The sequence below is a fragment of the Electrophorus electricus genome, chromosome 14, assembly GCF_041902795.1.
Source record: "Electrophorus electricus isolate QZ-2024a chromosome 14, ASM4190279v1, whole genome shotgun sequence".
NCBI classification, from domain to species: domain Eukaryota; kingdom Metazoa; phylum Chordata; class Actinopteri; order Gymnotiformes; family Gymnotidae; genus Electrophorus; species Electrophorus electricus.
Genome location: NC_137510.1, coordinates 24,047,921 through 24,070,000, shown reverse-complemented (window position 1 = coordinate 24,070,000; position 22,080 = coordinate 24,047,921). Strand labels below are relative to the sequence as shown.

The 22,080-nt window shown below is 45.0% G+C and overlaps 1 protein-coding gene across 3 annotated transcripts; it reads right to left on the bottom strand.

Annotated features, from left to right (window-relative positions):
* Nucleotides 1-3,853: 3,853 nt before the first annotated feature.
* setdb1b (SET domain bifurcated histone lysine methyltransferase 1b) lies at nucleotides 3,854-16,873 on the bottom strand. 3 transcript variants are annotated; one of them, XM_026999107.3, is made up of 22 exons: nucleotides 16,623-16,873; nucleotides 15,580-15,811; nucleotides 15,076-15,239; nucleotides 13,713-13,756; nucleotides 13,202-13,511; nucleotides 12,430-12,631; nucleotides 12,138-12,211; nucleotides 11,533-11,723; nucleotides 11,159-11,288; nucleotides 10,796-10,928; nucleotides 10,541-10,657; nucleotides 9,981-10,278; nucleotides 9,356-9,708; nucleotides 9,116-9,232; nucleotides 8,604-8,773; nucleotides 8,175-8,405; nucleotides 7,824-7,991; nucleotides 6,898-7,118; nucleotides 6,710-6,797; nucleotides 5,366-5,616; nucleotides 5,162-5,250; nucleotides 3,854-4,356 (listed from the first exon to the last, which is right to left on the bottom strand). In XM_026999107.3, exons 2-22 carry the CDS (start codon nucleotides 15,807-15,809, stop codon nucleotides 4,239-4,241), a joined length of 3,699 nt encoding a protein of 1,232 aa, XP_026854908.2. In that variant the 5' UTR covers nucleotides 15,810-15,811; nucleotides 16,623-16,873; the 3' UTR covers nucleotides 3,854-4,238. The 3 variants fall into 3 exon arrangements, with proteins under 3 accessions (XP_026854908.2, XP_026854909.2, XP_081552731.1); XM_026999108.3 differs by having other exon boundaries at nucleotides 16,676-16,873; XM_081696605.1 differs by having other exon boundaries at nucleotides 7,836-7,991; nucleotides 15,580-16,873.
* Between the last annotated feature and the right edge of the window lie 5,207 nt (nucleotides 16,874-22,080).

Sequence of the window (22,080 nt, the reverse complement as noted above, 5' to 3'; positions counted from 1 at the left end):
CTTTCCCAAACTCAGTAACCGCCCTCAGAGCATTTTAAGGCCTAACTGGCTTTTTCAACAACTTTATTAAAAATTTCAGTGTGCCAGCAAAACTTATGCTGAAAACAGCTCCTGCTAGGAATACTAGACTCACTTTCTCTCGGCAAGCTCTGCCTGCATTTGTCCCACTCAAGACTGTTTTGACTTCTGCCTTAAGCAAAAACCACCTACCATCTGTCATTAGTGCTGCAGACAGCTGCTGTACCCAGTGGCCCCTCTCTGCTGTGCTACAGGAACAGCGTTAGAGCTGGAATATGATTCATGTGCTTGACATCCACTCAGTAAAATCACGTAACCCAGCTCATACCTCATACACACAGCGGAACAATGAGGACAAGCGAAAGGTTGGTTTAGGAAGGATTTTTGCATGCCTGGACAGATGCACTGTCGATCTGGTAGAAAAGGGTAATCGAAAAGTAACTCATTTTTCTTTCAAACAATATTGTGCAAAAACGGAGCCACTTTGTAGAGTTCTATTGCTCAAGACTGGTCTCAGGAAAACACATTAATTGTCGCTATTGTCACACACTGGATGCTGACCCGGGCTCCAGCACCACCGACTCAAAATTCAGAAAACAGGCATCGGAAAATGTTGTTGCCATGATCATGATCATAACTACCATTTAGGACAACGAGGATGTTTTGTTAATTAGTTTCTGCCTTTTATATGCATTAAATATTTGACACAATAATTGCTCATTAAACTTTACATAAACGTTCCTCCATAAGAATACCACCATTCATTATTCATCAAATATGATCTTTCAATACTTGGCGTATGTACGCTGTGCAGTATATTCTCCTGAAATGGGAAAGTCCACTCTCTAATGTTGTACTAAGGATTCTCCCTTAACAAGATCAAATGATAACAGTAGAGATTCATTAGTTAACCCACAGTTCAGGCCATTACTCTATCCACATGTCCTGTTTTAACTAATATTATTGTTGGAACTTATTAAAGTGTAGAAGCTCATTTTCATTAAGCCCTGTGGATAGACAAAGAAAGCATCCATAGCTCTGTTAACTATAGTTAGCATTAACTATGGTTAACAGAGCTATGGATGCTTTCTTTGTTTATTTAGCACAGCAAAAAGAATCTCACGTCTCTGTACCATCTAAACCTTGCATGGACTTGTCCCGAACATGCCACCTCGTTGGTCTTGGTCTTAACTCAGACTTGTCCGGTCAAGATCATGATCTAGACTTGGTCTCACCTAAGGTATTCTCCAACACAAATCTACCTCATTGCTGTTAATCAGAACCCTTCCTTCTGGGATGCCTTGTACTGAAGCAGTGGCCTCCCCAAGTCAGTCACAATCTTTGCCAATGGAGCCCATATTTTGGATGCTGACAGTATGAGCTAACGGTAGTGCCTATCGAGAGGGGAGGACTACCAGTTCCGCTGCCTGGCCTCAGTACCAGCGCAGATGACAGAGATCGATGCAGTGTGCCAGGTGCTGCTAATGTCCACTGATTAGTATCTCTGTGTCTATTCATACAGCTCATATGTGGTTAAATGTGTTAACTGATCATCTCCCAGTCTGGGAAATACAGGTTTTTTTATGTGCACAGATGAAACGCCGCTATCCCGAGCTGATCCTCTGAAATTCAGTACGACCCCGATGCGTCAGAGGAGGGTGCCAGTGGTCATCTTTAAAGTGAAGGTACACAATTGGTTGGGATCATCAAGGATGGCTGATGAAAACCTTAAAAGCAGGTGCAGGAAACCTGCACTGTAGAGAGCTTCATTCTCCCATAGGAAGCTCCGCCTACAACAAAAGGGGGAAAATCGCTGAGAGACAACCGAAACCAGAACTTCCAGCTATCTTTCTCCTTGCCTTCCCTCAGACAGTACAAGCAAGATGTCACTGAGGTCTGTGTCACAAGACCAAGTGGTGTAAATTGATTCCAGGGAAACACCCCTGTGTCTTAGTTTCCCTGAGGACAGGTAAATAACGAGAGGAAACCTAGATTAACATGCCCACAATCCCAGATATTCGTTAAGTAGCTGCTAATGTTGATTGGTCACAAGGGTAGAATTTATCACCACCATCCCAGTCTAGCCATTCAGTGCCCCCTCCACGCCTGCCCCAACAAACTTATGGTACGTGTAATGATTAATCTATATGAGTGGCTCATGGTTGTGCAGTTTCAGGAATAAGACTATAAGCAGCAAGGGCATATGAACATGGAATGGGTGACTGCTATGATTGGCTCTCAGGAGAGAGCAAACCTAGGGTTGAGTTTTGCTTTTTTCTGTTGGAGTTATTAAAATTTTTATGTTTTCAATTAGTAGTTCCTTTTTTTCCCCATTTTTCCACGTTTTTGTGCAAATGAATATGTGTTTTTAAGTAAATATAAAATTTTATTGTGCTGGATGATTTTCTGTTAATTAAACGAGACCTGACATATTTTGTAGACATCTAAGACAAATATAGCCTATAATATTAATATAGCTTACATAGCTATGAGAGCAGTACACATTTAATACATAAAATAAATGATATTGTTTCTACATCACTGGTATCCATGGAAGAGGTAGAGCTCTGAGGGGTAGTCTGCAGTGGATAAGTAAAGAGGTTTAAAGAACAGGTTCAGAGAACAGGAACCAATTGCTATTCAGCCACTGCTGCCCATAAACTAAACCTACACAACACAGATCATGACCAAAATTTCCAAATTTCTCAACTCAAGCCTGAAATTAGGTTCTATTGGCAATGAAGGACTTGTGCACCTATATATACTTTTAAATTAACCCAGGAAGCCAAGTTGCTTAGTGTAGTTGAGTCTGCTTAAAATACAAATGCAAGGTGTTGACTTTCTGACACATTAAAGTGCTGAGCCTTTGAAATCATGATCAGACATTCACTATGGAGCATACACACTGAACCAGAGTTTATCTATCAATGAAAAACAAACAAACTAATTTAGGTTGAACAACTAACCTGAAGGGAGAACAGCGTTGCCTGCACCAGTGACGTGCTTAGAACGGACAGCTGCACATCAGCAAGTCACATGACAATTTTTTTTTTTTCCAGTTAATCGTTTTTGAACAGTTGAATAAAAACACATTGCTGCTATCAGGATAATTTATCAGAATGGATGTTGATGTGAAATGCTTTTGTGCCAGCGGTGTGCACAGCCACTTTGCAGGAGAATAAGTTGAACAGAGCCAGTAAGGTCGGCTAATCTAATATAGTATTTTTTGTAACCTCCGAGAGGTGCACCTGTATCAGTTGATTACCAATATCACTTTCTATCCAAACATAAAAGCGAGAATTAGACAATAAAAAGTGAGTCTACAAAAAATATTATACTTAAAATTTTAGCAAATTTAGTTTTGTTCCATTTCATTTTTACATTCTGACTTGGTCACGTGGCATTACACAAACCTATTACTTCACACCCAACATTCAGTGACAAAAGGACATTATTTTGCAATATGGAAGATGTTTCCATTAATTGACGCCTTCAGGTGGAACCTGAACTTCCTCTCAAGCTCACCAGGGCCTAAAACTGTCCAACACTGTCCAGCCTTCGGTTAGAAATGGGCACGGTTTCATTTGTGTTGGCAAACTGCAGGGAACTGCTACATTACTGGATAATACAGCAATGTCACTGAACATTGTGCATGTGCTGCTGACAGCCTCTGTGTGGTTCATGAATCACCAGACCAGTCCACCATGTCATTTGAAATGGGTCTCGTGAGACAGCCAGTAAGGTTCAAGTCTTGTATAACATACTGCAATATTTGAACTCCTGTAGTACCAAAGCCCTGTGCTTAAGTCTTTTTTTAGAATAAAGCCATGAGCTATTTATGTCAGGGATAAAATTTATTGTGTTGCACTGTATGGTCACAGTACAGATTGGACTGTCCTTACAAACATGACAAAATTTAACACACGAAAACAAAACATGACGTATTATATAAAAGATAAAGGAAAAATGTATCAATCCAATACTTTCAGGTTTAAGGCTGAGCTGAAGAACAGATGGATGGAAATAATCTCACAGCTACAATGAAAACCACAAAGCTCCTATATTATTTCTTTCTCTCAGTTCTTCATTTGACCTCAAACAACACAGACTTGGTGTCCCAAAAAACACGCACATTCTCCACAGCAGTGTGGGTGGCTCCCTTTGGGACTGAAGGTGTGTGTGTGTGTGTGTGTGTGTGTGTGTGTGTGTGTGTGTGTATTTTAGAGTAGTCGTCCTCTACACTCGGTGGAACCGCAGCAGCACAGCAGTTCTTTACCCTCAACGCTGCCGACCTCATAGTTATAGTCCCACGTCAGCTCGGTGCCCGCACGAATACGCCTGGAGGTGCAACAGAGAACAGTCAACGAACAGCCAGCCCATAGCACACACACACACACACACACACACACAAATATATATAGACAAGGTATACATAAAATACATTATGAGAATAGTCGCTGTGATATGGAAAACGCTGCGATAAAGCACCCACATAGCAGTCATCTGAAACCTCCATGTACACACACACACACACACACACACACACACTTTTAGCACTGACTCTCCTCTCCAGCCAGGGAGATGAGGCACCTGACCTTGGTGGGCTTGCAGCACAAAAGCTCAATAATCAACAGGCCATGAAGCAAAGTGGGTCATTATAGGACACGGTGCCCTGAATGAGGCTGAGAGCAAGACACACAGACAAGCAACTTCCACTCCCAAAATAAACTAGACTTATATACACTAACCCTAAATGTGACGTCAGCTAGTCAAGCATGTTATCCATGCGTGTGAGATGTGGCGCCCACTTCCCATGATGCAAAGCGGCATCTCTCCGTTTGCTCGTTTTGTCTGTTCATTTAAAATGTAACTGTCCTAGGGCTGAAACCCACCGAGTTGTGCACATTCACCAAGTTAAGTCTCGGATGCATTGGGAAACGTACAACTGGCCGAAACTGGTCATGAGAACTGGTCATGAAAGCGCAACTTTGCTCCAACATTACAAAAGCTGCTTCACATTATCTTCCCATGTGTCTCGATATACAGTCATGTTTCTGTTGAACCAATCACTTCCATGCTTGGCTCCAACTACGTAACTCACTGACAAAACATGATGATGAATGAAGTATAAGATGTGACATACTTGCTGGCAAAGAAAGCCACCCAAGGGAACCGTAGGTCATGTGTGTCCACAAATACGTTCTGCACGAACAGGTTAGGGCTGCAGCTATGCTGAAGCACAGAAACAGAAACACACAGTGAGATCATAGAGGAAGAACAACGTTGAATTAATCCTTGCACCCCCAAACTGTCCCACTGCCCCTGAGGTCAAAAGGTCAGTGCTCACGTTGAGGTAGCGTCCCAGGTTGCCTTCCAGTTTGGCATCGATGATGTAGCAATTCTCCTCCCCGTCGAAGAACTGGCGGGTGCTTTTGGGGCCGCTGTCTCCTGCGTCGCCCCCTTGGCCCTGGCTGGGTCCTGAACTGCTGGTCCTGCCCCCTGAGGGGCCCACCGAGCCTGCTTTCACCATCAGGCTGTGGGAAGCCTTCAAGGCGATGCCTCGTGTTGACTTCACTGCCACCTGCCTCTTTACCACCGCTGGGAAAAAAGAAAAAAGAGAGCAACGATAAAAATGATCTAAGTCACATGAGTTTTTACTGGATTTACTGTTAACAGCTCAAGAACATTCCTGAAAGGAAGTAGAAAAGTAGCCGTGACCTCAGCCTCGTGTTGTTTATGACGATAGGTTTATTCACGTTAACTGGCCACAAAAACCCTCCTCAAATTCTTACCAAGTGAGAAGTCCAACATGCCAAACTTGACAGATTTTGGAGAAGACAGAATTGACCTTTAGACTGTTTGTCATTAGATGGACATTTAAGTGAATAAGGTCCTGGCCAAGAGAAGCCTGGCACAGAACTGACACGTTCGGTGCTGAATGACACAGAACTGACGCGTTCGGTGCTGAATGACGCGTACTGACTGAAGTCTTGAATTGTTGCTACTTGCATAATATGAAAATCATGACCATCAGTGTAAAAACAAAACAAAACAAAACACACATTTATTTGTTTGGGTTTTTTCCGAGGCTTGGTGCAGTTTTTGCTTTCATGTTTAAGTTCTGACAGCTTGTTATTGTTTATAACCATCTAGTGGAAAGCTGTGTGGAGATCACTCTCCACCATCTCACTGCGAGTTATACTGTGTATGACTATGTATGTGATGAATAAACCAAACTTGAACTTGAAGTGTATGTACCATGAGGCTCTGTATGAGTGTGTGTAAGGAGAAGGAAACACTCTCTGATCTCCACACAGCTTTCCTAAGCCATAACCTGCAGCTTTGATCTTTAGGCATCATTAAAAAAGCCTGCTCTTTTGATTTTAAGTAGAAACCATAAATATAGAACCGCTAAAAATACGTTTCATAATGCATTTCCAGTGCATGAAATTAATTTCTGAAAATAGGTGAGAATTTCTTCCTTAAACACCTCTCATATGGGGGGGGGGACCCGACATTTTTCTTGACTTCAAAAACAGTGAGAAAAGCGCCCTGTTCAGGCTTGTTTCAGCGCGAGGTCAGTGTGTGTCCTCAAGCCATGCTAAGGAAAACCGCAGCGGAGAAGGATGCAGTATTCTCTCCCTCGCCTCAAAATCTCCCCTCTGTCCGTCGCCCTGGTTTGGCCTCCTACCTTGAGTCTTCTTCTCTCGCTCCTTGTTGTCGTCCGAGCCGGAGCTGATGGTCTGCACGTCGTCGCTGTCGGACAGCGTCATCACATCCTGCGCGGGAGGCGAGAGGGAGTCGACAACGTGAGACGGGAGGAAAGAGCAAGATGGGGGTGGAGTAAGAGAGGAGGAGGCCCTGCATCACCTCCCTCACCTTCTTCTCCGCCCTGCCCGCCCCCTCCGTCTTGACGGCGGCGTCTGTGGCCGAGGTGGTCTGGCTGGTCAACCACGAGGCTACTTTGCTCTTGCCGCTCTCTTCTGGCATGGGAGGCGGTTTCCTGTCCTCGGTCCCGCCCCCCGTCGTGCCCAGGCCGTCCTTTCTGTCCTCGGCCCCGCCCCCCGTCGCGCTCAGGCCGTCCTTACTGTCCTGACTCTCTGTCGGGAGAGCAGAGCACAAAGCCGAGTTTGAGATGATTGGTGGGGCATCGGGCATGCACACAGACAGACACAGGGAGAGAGAGAGAGAGCATGAGAGAGAGAGCGCACGAGAGAGAGAGACACATGCAAGGGACCCGTTTAGTAAATATCATGGTAAATGCCGTACTGTCCATGCTATGCTAATGCCTATTTATAAAGACGAGCTTTACCTCGTGTCTCTTGCTTGACTGAGTTGAAGAGACTAGAAGAAAGAATTCAGTTACACAAATCGCCCTGTTCTGTTGCAGTGGGGAGTAAATAGTTAAACACTGATCTATAACCTACCAACATAATAAAAGATGAAATAGATTTTTGCGATAGATGACAAAACAAAACAAAAACAAAACAAACAAACCAACAACAACAACAAAAAAAAGAATCCGAAGCCAGACACACGAGGGCGCCAAAGCCAAAGCAATGCTCATCTGTGCTCTGAAAACAGAGCTGGAACCCGGTGACTAGAGCGAGTGTAGCCTCTGGGTGTATTCGCTAGCTTCAGACAACAAAACCCCTCTGATCCACTGTCTGACTCCTCCCCAAAGTTTAAAACAAAACAAAACAAAACAAAACCAACATCTTCCACAGACAGTGACAAACTTTTCATTTTCTAGACTTTACAGGGCAGCAACCCAACAGTGTCTCTCACTCACTACCCCTCCTCACCCTCCTTCATGCCTTTGGCCTGTCGGCGGGTGGTGTAGCTCCTCCACACCGAGCTCGACGAGTAGGGGGTGTCCTTGACAAACGTGTCGTCCGAGCTGTCGCTCTCGTCGCCATTCGACTCTTCCTTGTCGTCGGAGCTGCTGCTGTCGTCGTCGGACGAGCCTTGGCCTGTCAGAGAGAGCGGAGGCCGACCTGGTCAGCAGAGCTGGCCCACTTCTCTAGCCCTGAACTTGCTTCTACTTCCCACTGTGCTTTTCATACTTCTAATCCCACTTCTAACTTCTCAACTGTCCCAAGTTTGGGCCGGGAGCGTTTCGGCGTGCCGACCGGCGAACCGGTGCTCTGCCTCACCTTTGCCCCCGTGGCCCTCGGCCTTGGCGGCGCCCTTGCCCTGTTGGGGCCGAGGGGTCAGCTTGACACGGCTCATGTCCACGCCGCTGCCCTCACTGTCTGAGCAGTGCGCCTCGCTCTCGTATCCCTCCTTGAACTTCTCCACGGTCTCGATGTGGTCCAGGTTGGCGAAATACTCGTCGCCCATCTCCTGGCCCTCCTTGTCTGCTATGTCATCCGTGAGGATTTTGCCTGGCCGAGGAGATGGAGGGAGGGCGAGAGGCTGAGACAGGGTTCTGGACACTTTGGTGGACATCCACACTGAGTTTGTAACTGTCGTAACCAAACGGCTTTATAAAGAATCCCGTGGTACGGCCGGTAGCGTCTGGATCTGAGCACCGAGCCAGAGAACAGGCGGGATGCAGAGGCCCAGAGCCGTTTCCTCATTACCTGCGTAGATACAGACGAAGGAGCCCTTAGCGACGTCGTCAAGGCAACGGATGCCCCAGCCTTTGTTCTGAGTTTTAAAGAGCTGCAGGCGCACCTGCAGACCGTGCTGCACCAGGCGGTTAGTGCACATCTGAGGGTTACAGCGGCACCGCTTATTACACTCGTATATGCTGAGAGAGAGAGAGGAGATTGAGAGATATTAGTATCATTTTTTATTTTATTTTATTGTTTTTACACACAAAGGACCAGAGGTCTAACATGATTGTACCCTTCACCTTTCAACCTTAACCTTTCAGCCCTTCTTTGAATACACATACAATGAGCCAGTACATAAAAACTATATTTCGGGGAGATAAGTGTTTTCTAACTTCTTTTTATTAAAAAAGAAAAATTATTGATAATAGAAAATATTCAGTTATTTCACTGAAAAGAAATACTCCACCCAGATAATACTCATGTAATCAGTTCTCTTTGTGTGTGCATGAGAGAGAGAGAGAGAGAGAGAGACCAACCCTGTGGGTAAGCACTCCTCCAGTCTCTTGTAGTGGTAGCCAGCGCCATAGTTGATCTGACCACCCGGAGTACATGCCGTAGCCTGCAGGGTCAGCTGGTGGCAAGAACACTTTGACCTGGAAACAAACAAAGAATCCATTTCAGCTCGTTTCAGCAACGTAGCCGGTCACATGACCGCGACTGGCAGTCAAAAGCCCTGCGCTCCCATCCTAAGCCCCGCCCCTACGGGGGCGACTCACTTGTCCTGACACCCATCGGTGCAGTCGCAGCCAACCAGGTACTCGGGGCTGGTGTTGATGGTGACGCCACGCTCAGGGATGCGCTCCTTGCTGTAGGTTACGTTGGGCGGCGCCGTGCCGTCGATCTCGTTGACGCAGGACAGCGGGATGTCCTCGCGACCGCCTGTGATGTCACGGATGAAGTAGAAGGGACGCTGCGGCTGGAAGCGGCGGTCCACCAGCACGTAGGGGTCCAGGCAGAACATCTCCAGGAAGATGAAGTCACAGTGCGTCTGGAAGAGGTAGCGCTGGATCTCAGCCATATTGCGAAGGCTCAGCCCACACGGAGATTTGTAGATGACGTGGAAGGACATCTAAAGAGGGAGGGAGAGAGAGAGAGAGAGAGAGAGAGAGAGAGAGAGAGAGAGAGAGAGAGAGAGAGAGAAAGAAAACAGAAAAGTGAAAGGAAAAAATAAAGTGATTATAGGTCACCCAACTTTCTGCTCAAACACATCATTACAAAAACGTAAAAACACCCCTGCAAAGTCATGGCACCGCGCGCGCACACACACACACACACACACACACACACACACACACACACACACACACACACACACACACACACACACACACACACACACACCTTGCGGTTGAGGCGTCTGCGGGCGGTCATGCGGCGAAACTCGTAGAGCAGGGGCGTGAGCAGGGGGTTGCGTCCGCGGTGCAGGTTGGGCCGCGTGGGCCGGATGCGCTTCAAGCACTCGGGCGAGCAGGAGTGGCTCAGGTAGAAGAGGCGGTCGTTGGGGGCCTGGTACGACGGCTCCTGGGGGACGCGCTCACTTGCGTACGGAGCCACGGCTGGCTGCGGAGGCTGCGGAGCATGCGGAGCAGGGGCGATGGGAGCCAGGTTCTGTACCGGACCAGACTGCAGGAGGAAGAGCCTAGAGAGAGCGAGAGGGGAGAGCGAGAGAGAGAGAGCGAGAGAGAGAGTGAGAGAGCGCGAGAGAGCGAGAGTGTAATTACCACCACTGCTCAGTGACTTGGGCATCAGTCTCAAAATTCACAACACATCCATAACATCATAAATGCACCTGATCATTATTACTAAATCTAACATTTATTACTGCATTATTATAGACCAGAAAGAGATGTAAAGCGAGCGCGGCTGTTCAGAAGCATGGAGAACAGGTTGTGCGGCCCAACCTGGAGCTGCTGGTCTGCGGCACCATGCTGCTCAGGGGTTTTAGCTGCAGGTCGGTCATCACGCCCTGGCGAGGGGAGCCCACGATCTGAGATGTGCTCTTCTTGGCCAGCTGGCTCCTTCAGAGCAACAAGACGCATGAGACAGAGACACACACATGCACACGCACACAGCTGGAGGACAATCAGCTGCCTTTGTAGCTGGGAAGAGCGAGGCATTGTGAGTAATGTAGTTCTGGTGCGCGGGGTGGTGCTCACTCAGTGCGGACAGACTGCATGGGCATGGCAGGAGGTGGGCGAGGTGGCACAGGTGGGGGTGCAGGTGGTCGGCTGCCTGCCAAACTGGCATCATTAGTATACTGCACCACAGGACCTTTTGCCCTCAGTGCTCCTAGAGAGAGAGACAGAGAGAGAGAGAGAGAAAAATGAGGGTAAGGCAGGAAGGTCTTTCATAGTTTAGCAACAGAGAACACCACAAAAGTCAAAGTCTTTTGTTGTCATTCCTTGCAAACAGTGTCAACGCAGGCCCCCCAGGCACAGGGAGTGTGTGCACGCGCGTCGATGCACACGGGGGTGGGGCTGCAGTGTGTGTGTGTGCGCGCGTTACACACTGCGTGTTACCCATGTTGGGGCGCAGACGCTGCTGGCCTGCCATCTTCTTCTCCTGGGTGCTGGCCGTGCTCATCTTCAGGTTGAACATGGGCTCCAGGCGTGTGGAGCCACGGTAGATCCACTCGCTGCGCTTGTCATCCTGCAGACAGCGTCCAGAGCACCCTCACACAAACGGCCCAAACCCCCCCAAAGCCCCCCCCACCAACACTGTGGAGGTTCCCCACGACATAAATCTCAAGGTCAAAAGTGCCAATTTCAAATTACTGACTTAAAAGAAATCTCAGGTATCTCATGTAGAAAAAAAAAAAGACTATATTTAGTTCAGAAAGCAAGTTCTGTCATAGAACGGTAATGAGGGTGACAGGAAGTGACCAGCATCTGACCAGGAAGAGCATCTTGACAAGGCTGCCGTCCACTTCCTCTACGCGGCTCCGCCACCACGTCCCCTCCCACTCAGTCTTTATGATCTGCCCAGGCTTCAGCAGGACCATGGGCCTGTTGGGGTACGCTGTGATGTACTCCTCAATGAAGTCCCTGCACGACTCATCCTCTATGTCCTCCCAGGTCTTCTTCACTGTGTGTACACACACACACAAATTTAAGAACATTACTGGGGGAAAAAATGAGAGATACCGCTAGCTAATACCGATGTCTTAATATAAACCAAAGCCCAATCTGCCATGTTTTATCCATAAGCTCCACAACGGAAAGAAAACGACACACCGCACTCGCTTGAACTTCCCAGGCCTTGAAAATCAAGTGCTCTGATTTGGCGAGCACTGAAGAAACTAAAATGAACTGTTTCAGAGGCGGGACCTGACACGACTCAGGGATGTCTGGTGTTTGTTGAGGAGAAAATCCACCATTTCACTGTTACACAGATGCAAAAATATGGGAAGTACTCTGGCTGTTAGTAGACTACTAGAAACAGAGTTGGAGAGCAGACAGGCAGGGGAGTGATCGGAAGAGTAACTGGAAGAGTCCTTACAGGGTCTGCAAACAGGGTAGAGTTCAGGCAGGCCCACGTAAGAGGCGTAGCCGTCATCAAAGAAGATCAGGAACCTGGAAACACATGAGAGAGACAGGCAAGTGCATCAGTTCTTTTGAAATTGCTCTCCATGCCCCATCCTCCTCTCCTCTATTCTCCTCCCCACCCATCCCTTTAGAACAAAATGCACCAAATCCCTTGTTTCCCTTGTCCTTCCTCAACCCTCATCACTATTCTCTCCGCCCTTCCACCTCCGCTCTGCCCAGTGCCCCGTCCGCCTGGGCCAACTCACCTCATGCGGTTCTTGCTGTTGGGCATCTCTGCGACGATGCCGGCGTAGAGCCACACCTGGTTGCCGTCCTTGTACTTGGCGACGACGCGTGCGCCCACGTACAGCCGCTCCAGGGTCGGGTGGTAGTCGAACGCCACGTGGTTGCCCGACAGCAGACTCTTACCCTTGTTCTCGAACTTCACCTTGTACTTGAAGCTGCTGCCTGCACCGTCGGGGCGGGACAAGCCAGGAGTCGGATATCAAAGGGGGAAAGGGCACACAAGGACTCGCCAAACTGCAGTGTGTTGCAGCCCTCTACATCAGAGCCGTGTACAGCACGGTGACACTGTGCAGGGTTCCTTGTCGACAGTTGGTTTCACTAAACCCACCTGCCCCCCAACAAGCTTAAACAATTTCACATATGCAAGCAGAAAAACTGGGTATGTTTCTGTTACACAAATCACTTTGTAGTGTGTATAAACATTGTGGGGTTTTTTCCATAATGGGAGTTGAGGGATAAAATTATGGGAATCATTGACTGTTATTACTGTACTGTGACAGATAATGCACGATTCCCCTGAAAGTCTACTTTGTAGTGCACTACTCACATTAAGCGTTTGGGGGGGTTGGCGCACAATACAAAACACAGATTTAATGTACAATACTGTAGCAGATATTGTAATGGCATCTGACCAATGTATTTTTCACCCCTTTTCTGAAAATTAAAAGTATAAGAGGCTTCTTAGCAGAAACGAATGGTCCATAAACACGCAAGTTCATGTTCATGTCTTACCCACGGAGTTGATGGCGATTAGGGTTCCACGGTGCCAGGTCTTTGTGCGTTTTTTACCCAGAATGCTCATGGTCACTTTCATCACATCCTGCTTGTAGACAGGGTTTGGCTGAGTGGGTGTGTTTGCCGGGGCTGACGACACGAACACGGCCGGAATATTGAGCATGGAGCCCCGGGACTGAGAGGGCGGGGCCACTGCCTTTGGCGGACTGATTGCAGTGGATGGGGATGCGGTCGTCTTGGTGACGGCTTGCATCAGGTTCTGGACTTGCTGTGAAGTTCTCTGTAGGGCCGCCGATGTTTCCATAAGCTAAACGCATGTTAACAAAAACAAACAAACAAACAAACAAACAAACAAAAACAAAATCAAAATCAAAATATCTTTACATACATAGAATAACCAACCCTGTCCTGAAAAAGGCAGGTCATAGTTTAGGGTTCTGATATTACATGGCATGTCCAGCAGGAATATTTAGGCTAGTTTTCCAATGTCAACAAAATCTTGTCTTACTGTTGAGTCTTTGCTTGGTGTGACTACCTTCTTTGGTGGAACTACTGTGGGAGAGAGAAAGGGTTTCTCAGTGTTGTAAAACACCAAAGGGAGACGTGGCCACCTTCACACCAATGGCAGCTCTTCAACACATCATGGGAAAAAGAGGCAAATGACCAGGTAGGGCTGGGCGACACTGCAATAAAATGTAATCTTAATTTTTTCAAAACTCATGGATGGTTCTTGTTTATGATTTAATAGGTTTTTTTGGCCTTACACAATAAAATTGGATTATGAAAATTGAATTCAAATGAAGGCTTTTTAATGGACTTTGACTGTTCAATAATAATAACCAGTGTCTACAGCAAGCAAAATAAGTTTCTCTTAAATATCCTTAACAGCAACAGCAATCTAAGAAACAAATGTTTAAATTTATTTTTAGCTATATCCATTCAAGAGTACCTTTGTTTGTAGTTTTTCCTGACGTGAAATGCCACTACATCACATGGACCAGCACTAGATAACGAAGCAGCTCTTTGGATGTCGGAGAGCAACTTTTATTTTGTTGCATCCTAGGCTTATGTGCTGGAATAAATGTATCATGCTGCTACTTTTGGTTGCGAGTGACTTTCAACATACCTTACACTTTACATTAATTTATTTCACATCTGACTTTTGAGATCCATCCTTATTCCATCTCAATCACAGTTCCCCCGTGAGCGCTGCAGTTCCCACGCGGTTTGGTTGCAGTGTCGTCTCTGCCCTGGTCTGGTGTTTTGTATATCCCTGCCCTTCACTGTCGGCATCTGTCTTTTTCCCCCTTAACTGATCTGTGCGCTTGTACCTCTTCTTCCTGTGTTGCGTTGTGAGTCACTGCCGTAATATCAGTGTTTGGCTTCGTATCGCCGCGGTTCACTATGCTTTACTGCGTTTTCTGGCTATGCATTTCTGTCTAATGGTCGTCTGACTATGCACTGTATTAAGGTGACTGAGACTGAATTTGCTGTAAACAGACGTCGCTCATCACCGCACATTCGTCCTGCCTCAACTCAGTTAATGTTACAATACTAAAATGACATTTCCACGTTTCTTTTCTACAAGCCTTTTTCTCAGTATACTGGAGTCTGAGCATCAGTGTGTGTGTGTTGTTATTGTAATAATTATTGGATTTTAAAAATCGTGTTAAAGCATTCATTTGAGTTAACCACATTAATGGTGAAAACTCATCCAGCACTATTTCCAGGACAACACGATCAGAAAATAAAAAAAAAAAACATAAAAAAAATAATAAATCAACCAATAAATAAGTCTGGATGCACACATCCGGTCTTAACACAATGAGGGGCTGCGTCTACACCCGCCCGAGCGCGCGGCGTCCACCTACCACAGCCCACAGCGATCACGTCATCATCATCGTCATCGTCGATCTCGATGACCTCGGATGCACTGCCTGTGCCGCCTCCCTCGTCTTCAGAGCTGCTCTCTCGGTACGTCAGGCCCATTTTACCGTACAGCTCTTTCACCAGAGTCTCGCACTGTACTACAGACCTGAGGAAACACACACACACACACACACACACACACACACACACACACACACACACACACACACACACACACACAGCAGGTGCTCCTTAGACATAAATCAGAGCTTCATGCTAGGTTGCTCACTCGGAAAGCAAAGCACACGGGTCAACCCAAAGATGGCAGAAACATCCTGGTCACTCTGGATCACACAATATTAGCTTGTGTACCTTCTAATTATCTGTCTCCACAGATGTATACTGTACTCCTCCTGGTAACACAAGACACAGAGCATGGCCTTCTTTACAGCCTTACCACATTCTCTAACTCTTCCGTTCTCTCTCTCTCACACTCACACACGTACTCTGAAGCATCGGTGCAGAGCATATCCACAGTGGCCATGTCTTTTTCTCTCTGTTCGACCCACTCCTGCAGTTCGGCTATCTGTGTTTTCCTCTGCTTCACGGCCTCGCTGCTGTCCACTTGCTCCTCGATCCATTTACGCAGCTCGTCCAAAGACACGCCCAGCTCCTCTTCCAACTCCGGTCCCAGCTCCATCTCCAGGCCTGAGCTGAGCCCAGCATCCACCTCCATACCTCGGAGGGAAGATGGAAAGAGCTTACTGCTAGTTTGGTCCTTTGTATGTCAGTGTGCGTGTTTGCTCGTTTGTGAAATGGAAGATCTGTTGTTCTAACCCACGTCTACTGTATATCGGTTTCACAGGGCAATAACTAACTAACGACGGCGTTAATTCGATGCAAAATTAAGTCGTTTGTTTTCATACCCTCAGACCTTCGGCTGTACCTGCGCGGAGCAGCAGACTAACAGATGCAGTGCAACATTAGATGGGCCAGTGGATGTTAGGACAACTGAGCGTCTACGAGCATGCCAGAGAACCACAGCAAACAAACACCAACACAACCACTGTAAGGTGTGAGCGCAGAAACCTCCAGTTTATGAGAATGTACCATTCATACACGGTGAAAACACTGATCGGCATAAACTTTACCATGCCTTGGCTCGCCAGCTAACGTCTAGAACTAATTTTAGGGATAAACGTGCACCATCTTTTCTCACACATCTCTTTCTCTCCCTCTCTCTCTCTCTCTCTCTCACACACACACACACACACACACCTATTCGTTCATTTGTTTAACTCACACATCTGCAAATGCACTGTAAGAAACCCAGCTAGATAACACCTATTCGTTCATTTGTTTAACTCACACATCTGCAAATGCACTGTAAGAAACCCAGCTAGATAACATTAGCTTTGATCCGGCCAGCAAATAAAGGGGAATTGTTTCCCAGCTTTTAGCACAAACACGCTAACGCTGATGCTAGCAAGGAAGCTAATCATAGCTAGCTAGTTAAGACGCGATGCTAGCCAGCTAGCTGCTATCTTACCAACAAAGTCCGGACTCCCCGGATGGTAAGCTAAGCTAAGCTAAGCTAACTACCTAGTTAACCGCTCCAGGTCCAAGCTTGGCAAGTGCTCCGTCGAGGGTCCGGATCACAGCAAATGTAATAGTCACTACCATAAACATAGCACTGGCTTCCTACAGAGCTCATCTGCAAGGAAAGGTTTAGACAGCCAGCCTTTGTTTCATTAACTCGCTTGGCTGTACTGTCTGTGTTGGTAACTTAAATGAGCTTAAACGAGAGTTTGTCCAATCAGAGCTTGCTGTGCAGTGATCGACAAGCTCAAGGAGGGCCCGCCCATTGCATGTTCAAAAGCGTGGCTGCTGGTTGGCATCTTGGAACATGTGCATCCTGTCTTAGTAGTTACAGTCAGCAGAGAGAAATTAATGTAGTACTTTAATAGATTTGGTTGCAATTAAGTGTAAACAAGCGTAAAGGATCCTTTCACTTCAATCATTATTTTTCATGTTTCAAATCTTTTAATAGTCTGTTGCTGGATATTGGCTAAGGGTAGACATATAAGTTGTGTGAAGATGTGCTTGTGAAATCATGGCGTGGTCTTTCAGACTGAAGACGTGCTCCCCAAATATACACATATATAATGCATATATACTCTAGGAATATGTGCTGTCCTGGAATAAAACTTTAGTTACTATAGTTGTTTTGGAATCCTTATAAATTAAGCAGAAAATAAATACAAAATAAAGTAAAATGTAAGAAAAGTCAATTTAGCACATAATCAGGAAAAACCTTAAAAAACAGGTATGTCACTATAAACAGAACCTGACAATACTTACTCCCTGTAGGAGCAACTTCTTGCAGAACTTCTTGCTTGTGGAATTCATCAGACCTGGGCCAGAACAAAAGATGGTACTCCAATTAACAAAAGGTCTTGAAAAAGGTATTGAGCTCCATGAAGAACAAGGAGTTCCCATGCTTTGCGGATTAAGAAAACACATCGGAAAGGTTCTGCGTTGTATCCACTGAGAAGCACAGACAACCAAATGTAACAAGCCATCTATAACATTTACTTAAAGCAATTGTCCTGGACAGGATATGGTAATTCCAAAATCCCCAGTCAGCTAGTCTTAAAGTTAAACATTCGAATATAAAATAAAGATGCACACTTCAGAATTAGTAGAAGAAAATAGCTGGTCCTGTCCTTTATTGCAGGTTAACGTTAACAAGCATTACTAAGGCACCCTCCGGAGAATGTCTAACAATCAAACAAAGATCCCACATTTTTATACATTTGTCAGAAGTGATTATGTATTTACCCTACCATCTTTTACATATTAGTGCTTGCATTCACCACGATTACATCCAAACAATACATTAGTCAATATATGCAAACTGATATTCAACACCCACACCAGTTGGAGCCCGTTACCACCATATTCCAAGCGAAGACTCCTCTTGACCTTATCCTAAACAAGATAGTTTTTCTGCACCATCCTGAGCCTGGTGGAGAGGTCATATATCTTACCCTGAGGTCCACCAAAGCCTAACCAGGATCCTCTGCTGAAGCCTGCAGAAGCCTCTACAGAGGCCTATGCCCTGTACGCAAATGATTCTGAAAGGACACAGAATCTCTGTCGTCCTTTATGTTTAATGCTATTGATATGTCTAATGCAATGTTAGACTTCTTTTCCTTGTAGAGACTCTTTTTATTACCTCAATACCACTTAAGGAACTTTTACTACCAGATAGTGTATGATTTTTCTTGACTGAGTAAAATATTGGTGTATGCACTTGAATCTTGATACTGTGACCTTATAGTACCAGGTTTAGTTCTGTCATTGCCTGCTAGTCCTACTGCTTGTATTGGTTTTAATCAGGTAATAATTTAAATTCTTCATAAGTCCTCTATTATATGCACAATATTTAGCCGATATGAAAAACCTCTTGTATCTTAAATATAACACATGAAAGAGGTAGGACAAAGACCCAGAGCAAAGAAAAACAGCTGTTCAAAAAGTAGTTTTGCACGCTGGATCCAAATATGTTTTTAGAAATTCTCCATCAATCATAGGTTTTTTTGTTCCATTACATTTGCATCTACATGTATGGCATTTAGCAGACATGATCTACCAAAGTAATTTTAGCTTTCTACTTAGATAGGACAAATAGTTTACAACCTATTATACTAAAATATCATTATGTATAGTAGGTCTATGGAAAATCAGTACCAAGGAAGGTGGAGCCCCTCTATGTGGCAGACTATTACTGGACACCGAAGAGGGATGTTCAAGATTGTGCATATTTTAAGTGTAAGCCTTATTTATGAATAAGCAACATATACTTATTGTAATATTCACTTAAAATCCATCCCTAAGAGAAACAACTTTAAAACCGACTTGAATTCATCGTAAAAAGAACTATGAGGACCTCATATTTTACTTTGTGGGACATACAAGCATATATTGTTGCCACCTGTTATTATATGAGTTCCAATGAAGTAACTTCATACTTGAGTAGTCTTTTTAACAGGTACTTACTTTTACTTAAGTAATAATTAAACGACTACTTTTACTTCTACTTGAGTACTTATTTATTTTAAAGTAACAGTAGTTTTACTAGAGCACAATGTTTGGCTACTCTACCTACAGTGAGGTTGAACCCACACCTGTACAAGCTGTGAGGTGTTATCTGGCGAGTGAGGCTAACCACTGGCCAGCATGCTAATGGCAAGTCGACGCCAATTATTGGAGTTCAAAAAAGCCATGACAGTGGGTGCTAGACGAATGGGACATTCCATTTCCGAGGTTGTGTGGGCAGTGAACATTCCTTGATTCACATTGTCACATGTGTACCGGGAATACATTATAGAAAGCATTACCACCCACAGTAGACAACACAGTGTCTATGTTTAATGATTGTGAGCACCAGTGTCTGGTTACAATTGTTCATGCGAACAGACAAGCGACTCTAGCAGAAATCACATTCACATTCAATGCAGGAGACCCACACACATATCCCACAGGTCACTGCAACATTCTTTATCTTACATGGGATATGGGAGGGACAGGAAGTAGTATCATGTAGGATGGCCACTGTTAACACCATGACACCAGACACAGTGCTTCACCTGAACTCGTGAGGATACTAACTGGACCCTAGAGGACTGGAAACATGTGGCATGGTCTGATGAGTCATGGTACCAATTGTTTCCAGTGGACGGTAGGGTTTTTGTGTGGCGCAGACACCATGAAGCTATGGATCCCTGTTGCCAACAATGCACTGTGCAGGCTGGTGGTGGTTCCATACTGCTGACCGCTAAATTTCACTGGTGACCATTTGCACATCATGGACTTCAAGTACCCCCCACAATGATGGGATATTGCAGCAGGATAATGCACTGTGCCAAAGGTTGTCCAGAACATTCAAGGAGCTTTCTGCAAGGTTTGGATGAATGGTATGGGATGTGGTGGAGAGGTCCATTCGCAAGCATTATCCTGCACCTACAAATACCATGGAGCTGTGGGTGGCTATCCAGATGGCATGGCTGACCATCCCTCCAGACATCTTCCGTCCACTTGTGGAATCAATGCCACATTGAGTTGCTGAATTTTGCTGGGCTAGAGGGGGTCCTACATAATACTAGTTCCTGTCTTGTGACTTTTGACACATCAGTATACTTTCCATTACATTTGAATTACTTTTAAAGGAGCTATCATTTTACCAACATAAAGTAGAAAATAACATTTATAGTCCAAGTGATTCTTTGTTATTTTTGTTCTATAAAGTGCAGCTCACATGAGATGAAGAATCAGATTTCTTTGTAGTTCTCAAATGAACCAGTATTTGCTCCATAGAGCAGGACCCCCATATGTAGGCATCCATATTTAAAAGAGATACAGACCACAGACACTGACACATCCAGGCCACTAGGTGTCCACACCATGGTTGTTTCATAAGAAGAAAAATTGAAAAAATGATTGAAAAAAATGATTGAAAAAAATGACTTCTTGCTATGTTAACCCATTCACTGCCAATTTTTTTTTCAAAAATACAGTACTGAATGTAATACTGTCCAGCCTTTATGGCCACCAACAAGCTCCTGCAAGATCCTGTATTTTCACTGTACAGACCTATGAACAACTCAGGAGGTGTGTAAAGGTTGGTCCTTCCCCAGCAGTCCAGCATTGCTGAGAAAGGCCTTTGATGCCAAAGGCCAAGTCCCTGCAACCCTGACAAAAAGGCTGAACCCAGGTAGGTCTAGAATATTTTGCCATCAGTGAGACCACAATTCTTCATACCACATTTGTGCTGTTTTGTAGGAGTCTACTGACTAAAACACTCTTCTGTGATAGGAGGTCAGAACCAAGGCTAGAACTCTCATTAGAAAATGTGTAGCACACTCTTGAAAAAGGGGCATGTCTTGAAAGGCAGATCGTAGTCCAGGTCCTTCTCTCTCACTATATTTTACCCTCTGGTCCCATTCTGGAAAACAAAGGTACTGCCACAGTTCCAACCCTACATTGGCCTCAGGTAATCCCAGCCACGATATCGAAGGGCATTCTCCAGAGAGGCACAGGAAGTTGCTACAAGCCCAAAGGAAGGAATTTACAGAGCAGTAGACTTTGGACAGTGTCACATTCTGAAATACATTTTGAAAATGTCACAACTGCACAAACTGAAACCATGGCGTTATATAGACAATTATTAGCATAAGTAATGTTATTAACCCAATACACTCAAATAGCCATATCTGATCATATCATTTTATATGGACATCATTTTTTTAATGCTTTGATTCAATTGCAGTCTTTTTAAACTAAAGGCCGCCTGACAAAACAACCCTGACCTACTGAAGGCTTCAAAGAGTCAAAGTGTCTTTGACACTTCAAAGTATCAAAGTTATAACTTAACCTCAGTATTGCAAGACACACATACAGAATCTGGGAGGGTGAAGCGAAATGAACGAGAAACTGGAATGGCGCTAATGTAAACAGGAGTTTGTTATCTGATAACGATTGTAGGAAATAATAGGATAAAAATTTGGTGTGACTGGCTGTTGAACTCCAGTAATCTGAGATTTATCAACTATGAACAAAAGAAAATGAATTTTTGCTTAAGATGTAAAAGGTCACATTAAGCAAATACCTCATCCTTGAAAACTAAATCCCTTGTTCAAATTGAAAATCCTCTTGTTCACGATAAACAAATCGTGTTCACCCGAAACAAAATTCCGTGTCCATGATCAAAAAGCTATTTGCACTCAAATCCCATTAAGTTCCATATTGAAAACAAAGAAATGCACGAATAGCACCCTAGACAGTATACATGTATATTCTGTGTTCAAAATACCTTACTACATACTGTATACTGCATATTGCACTCAGTCTATACTGTATACTGCATACTTGCCCCTTTAGTAGTATGCAATAGTTTCCAATATGTGACAAACACAAACCATATTACTGAGTCATGTCAATGTTAG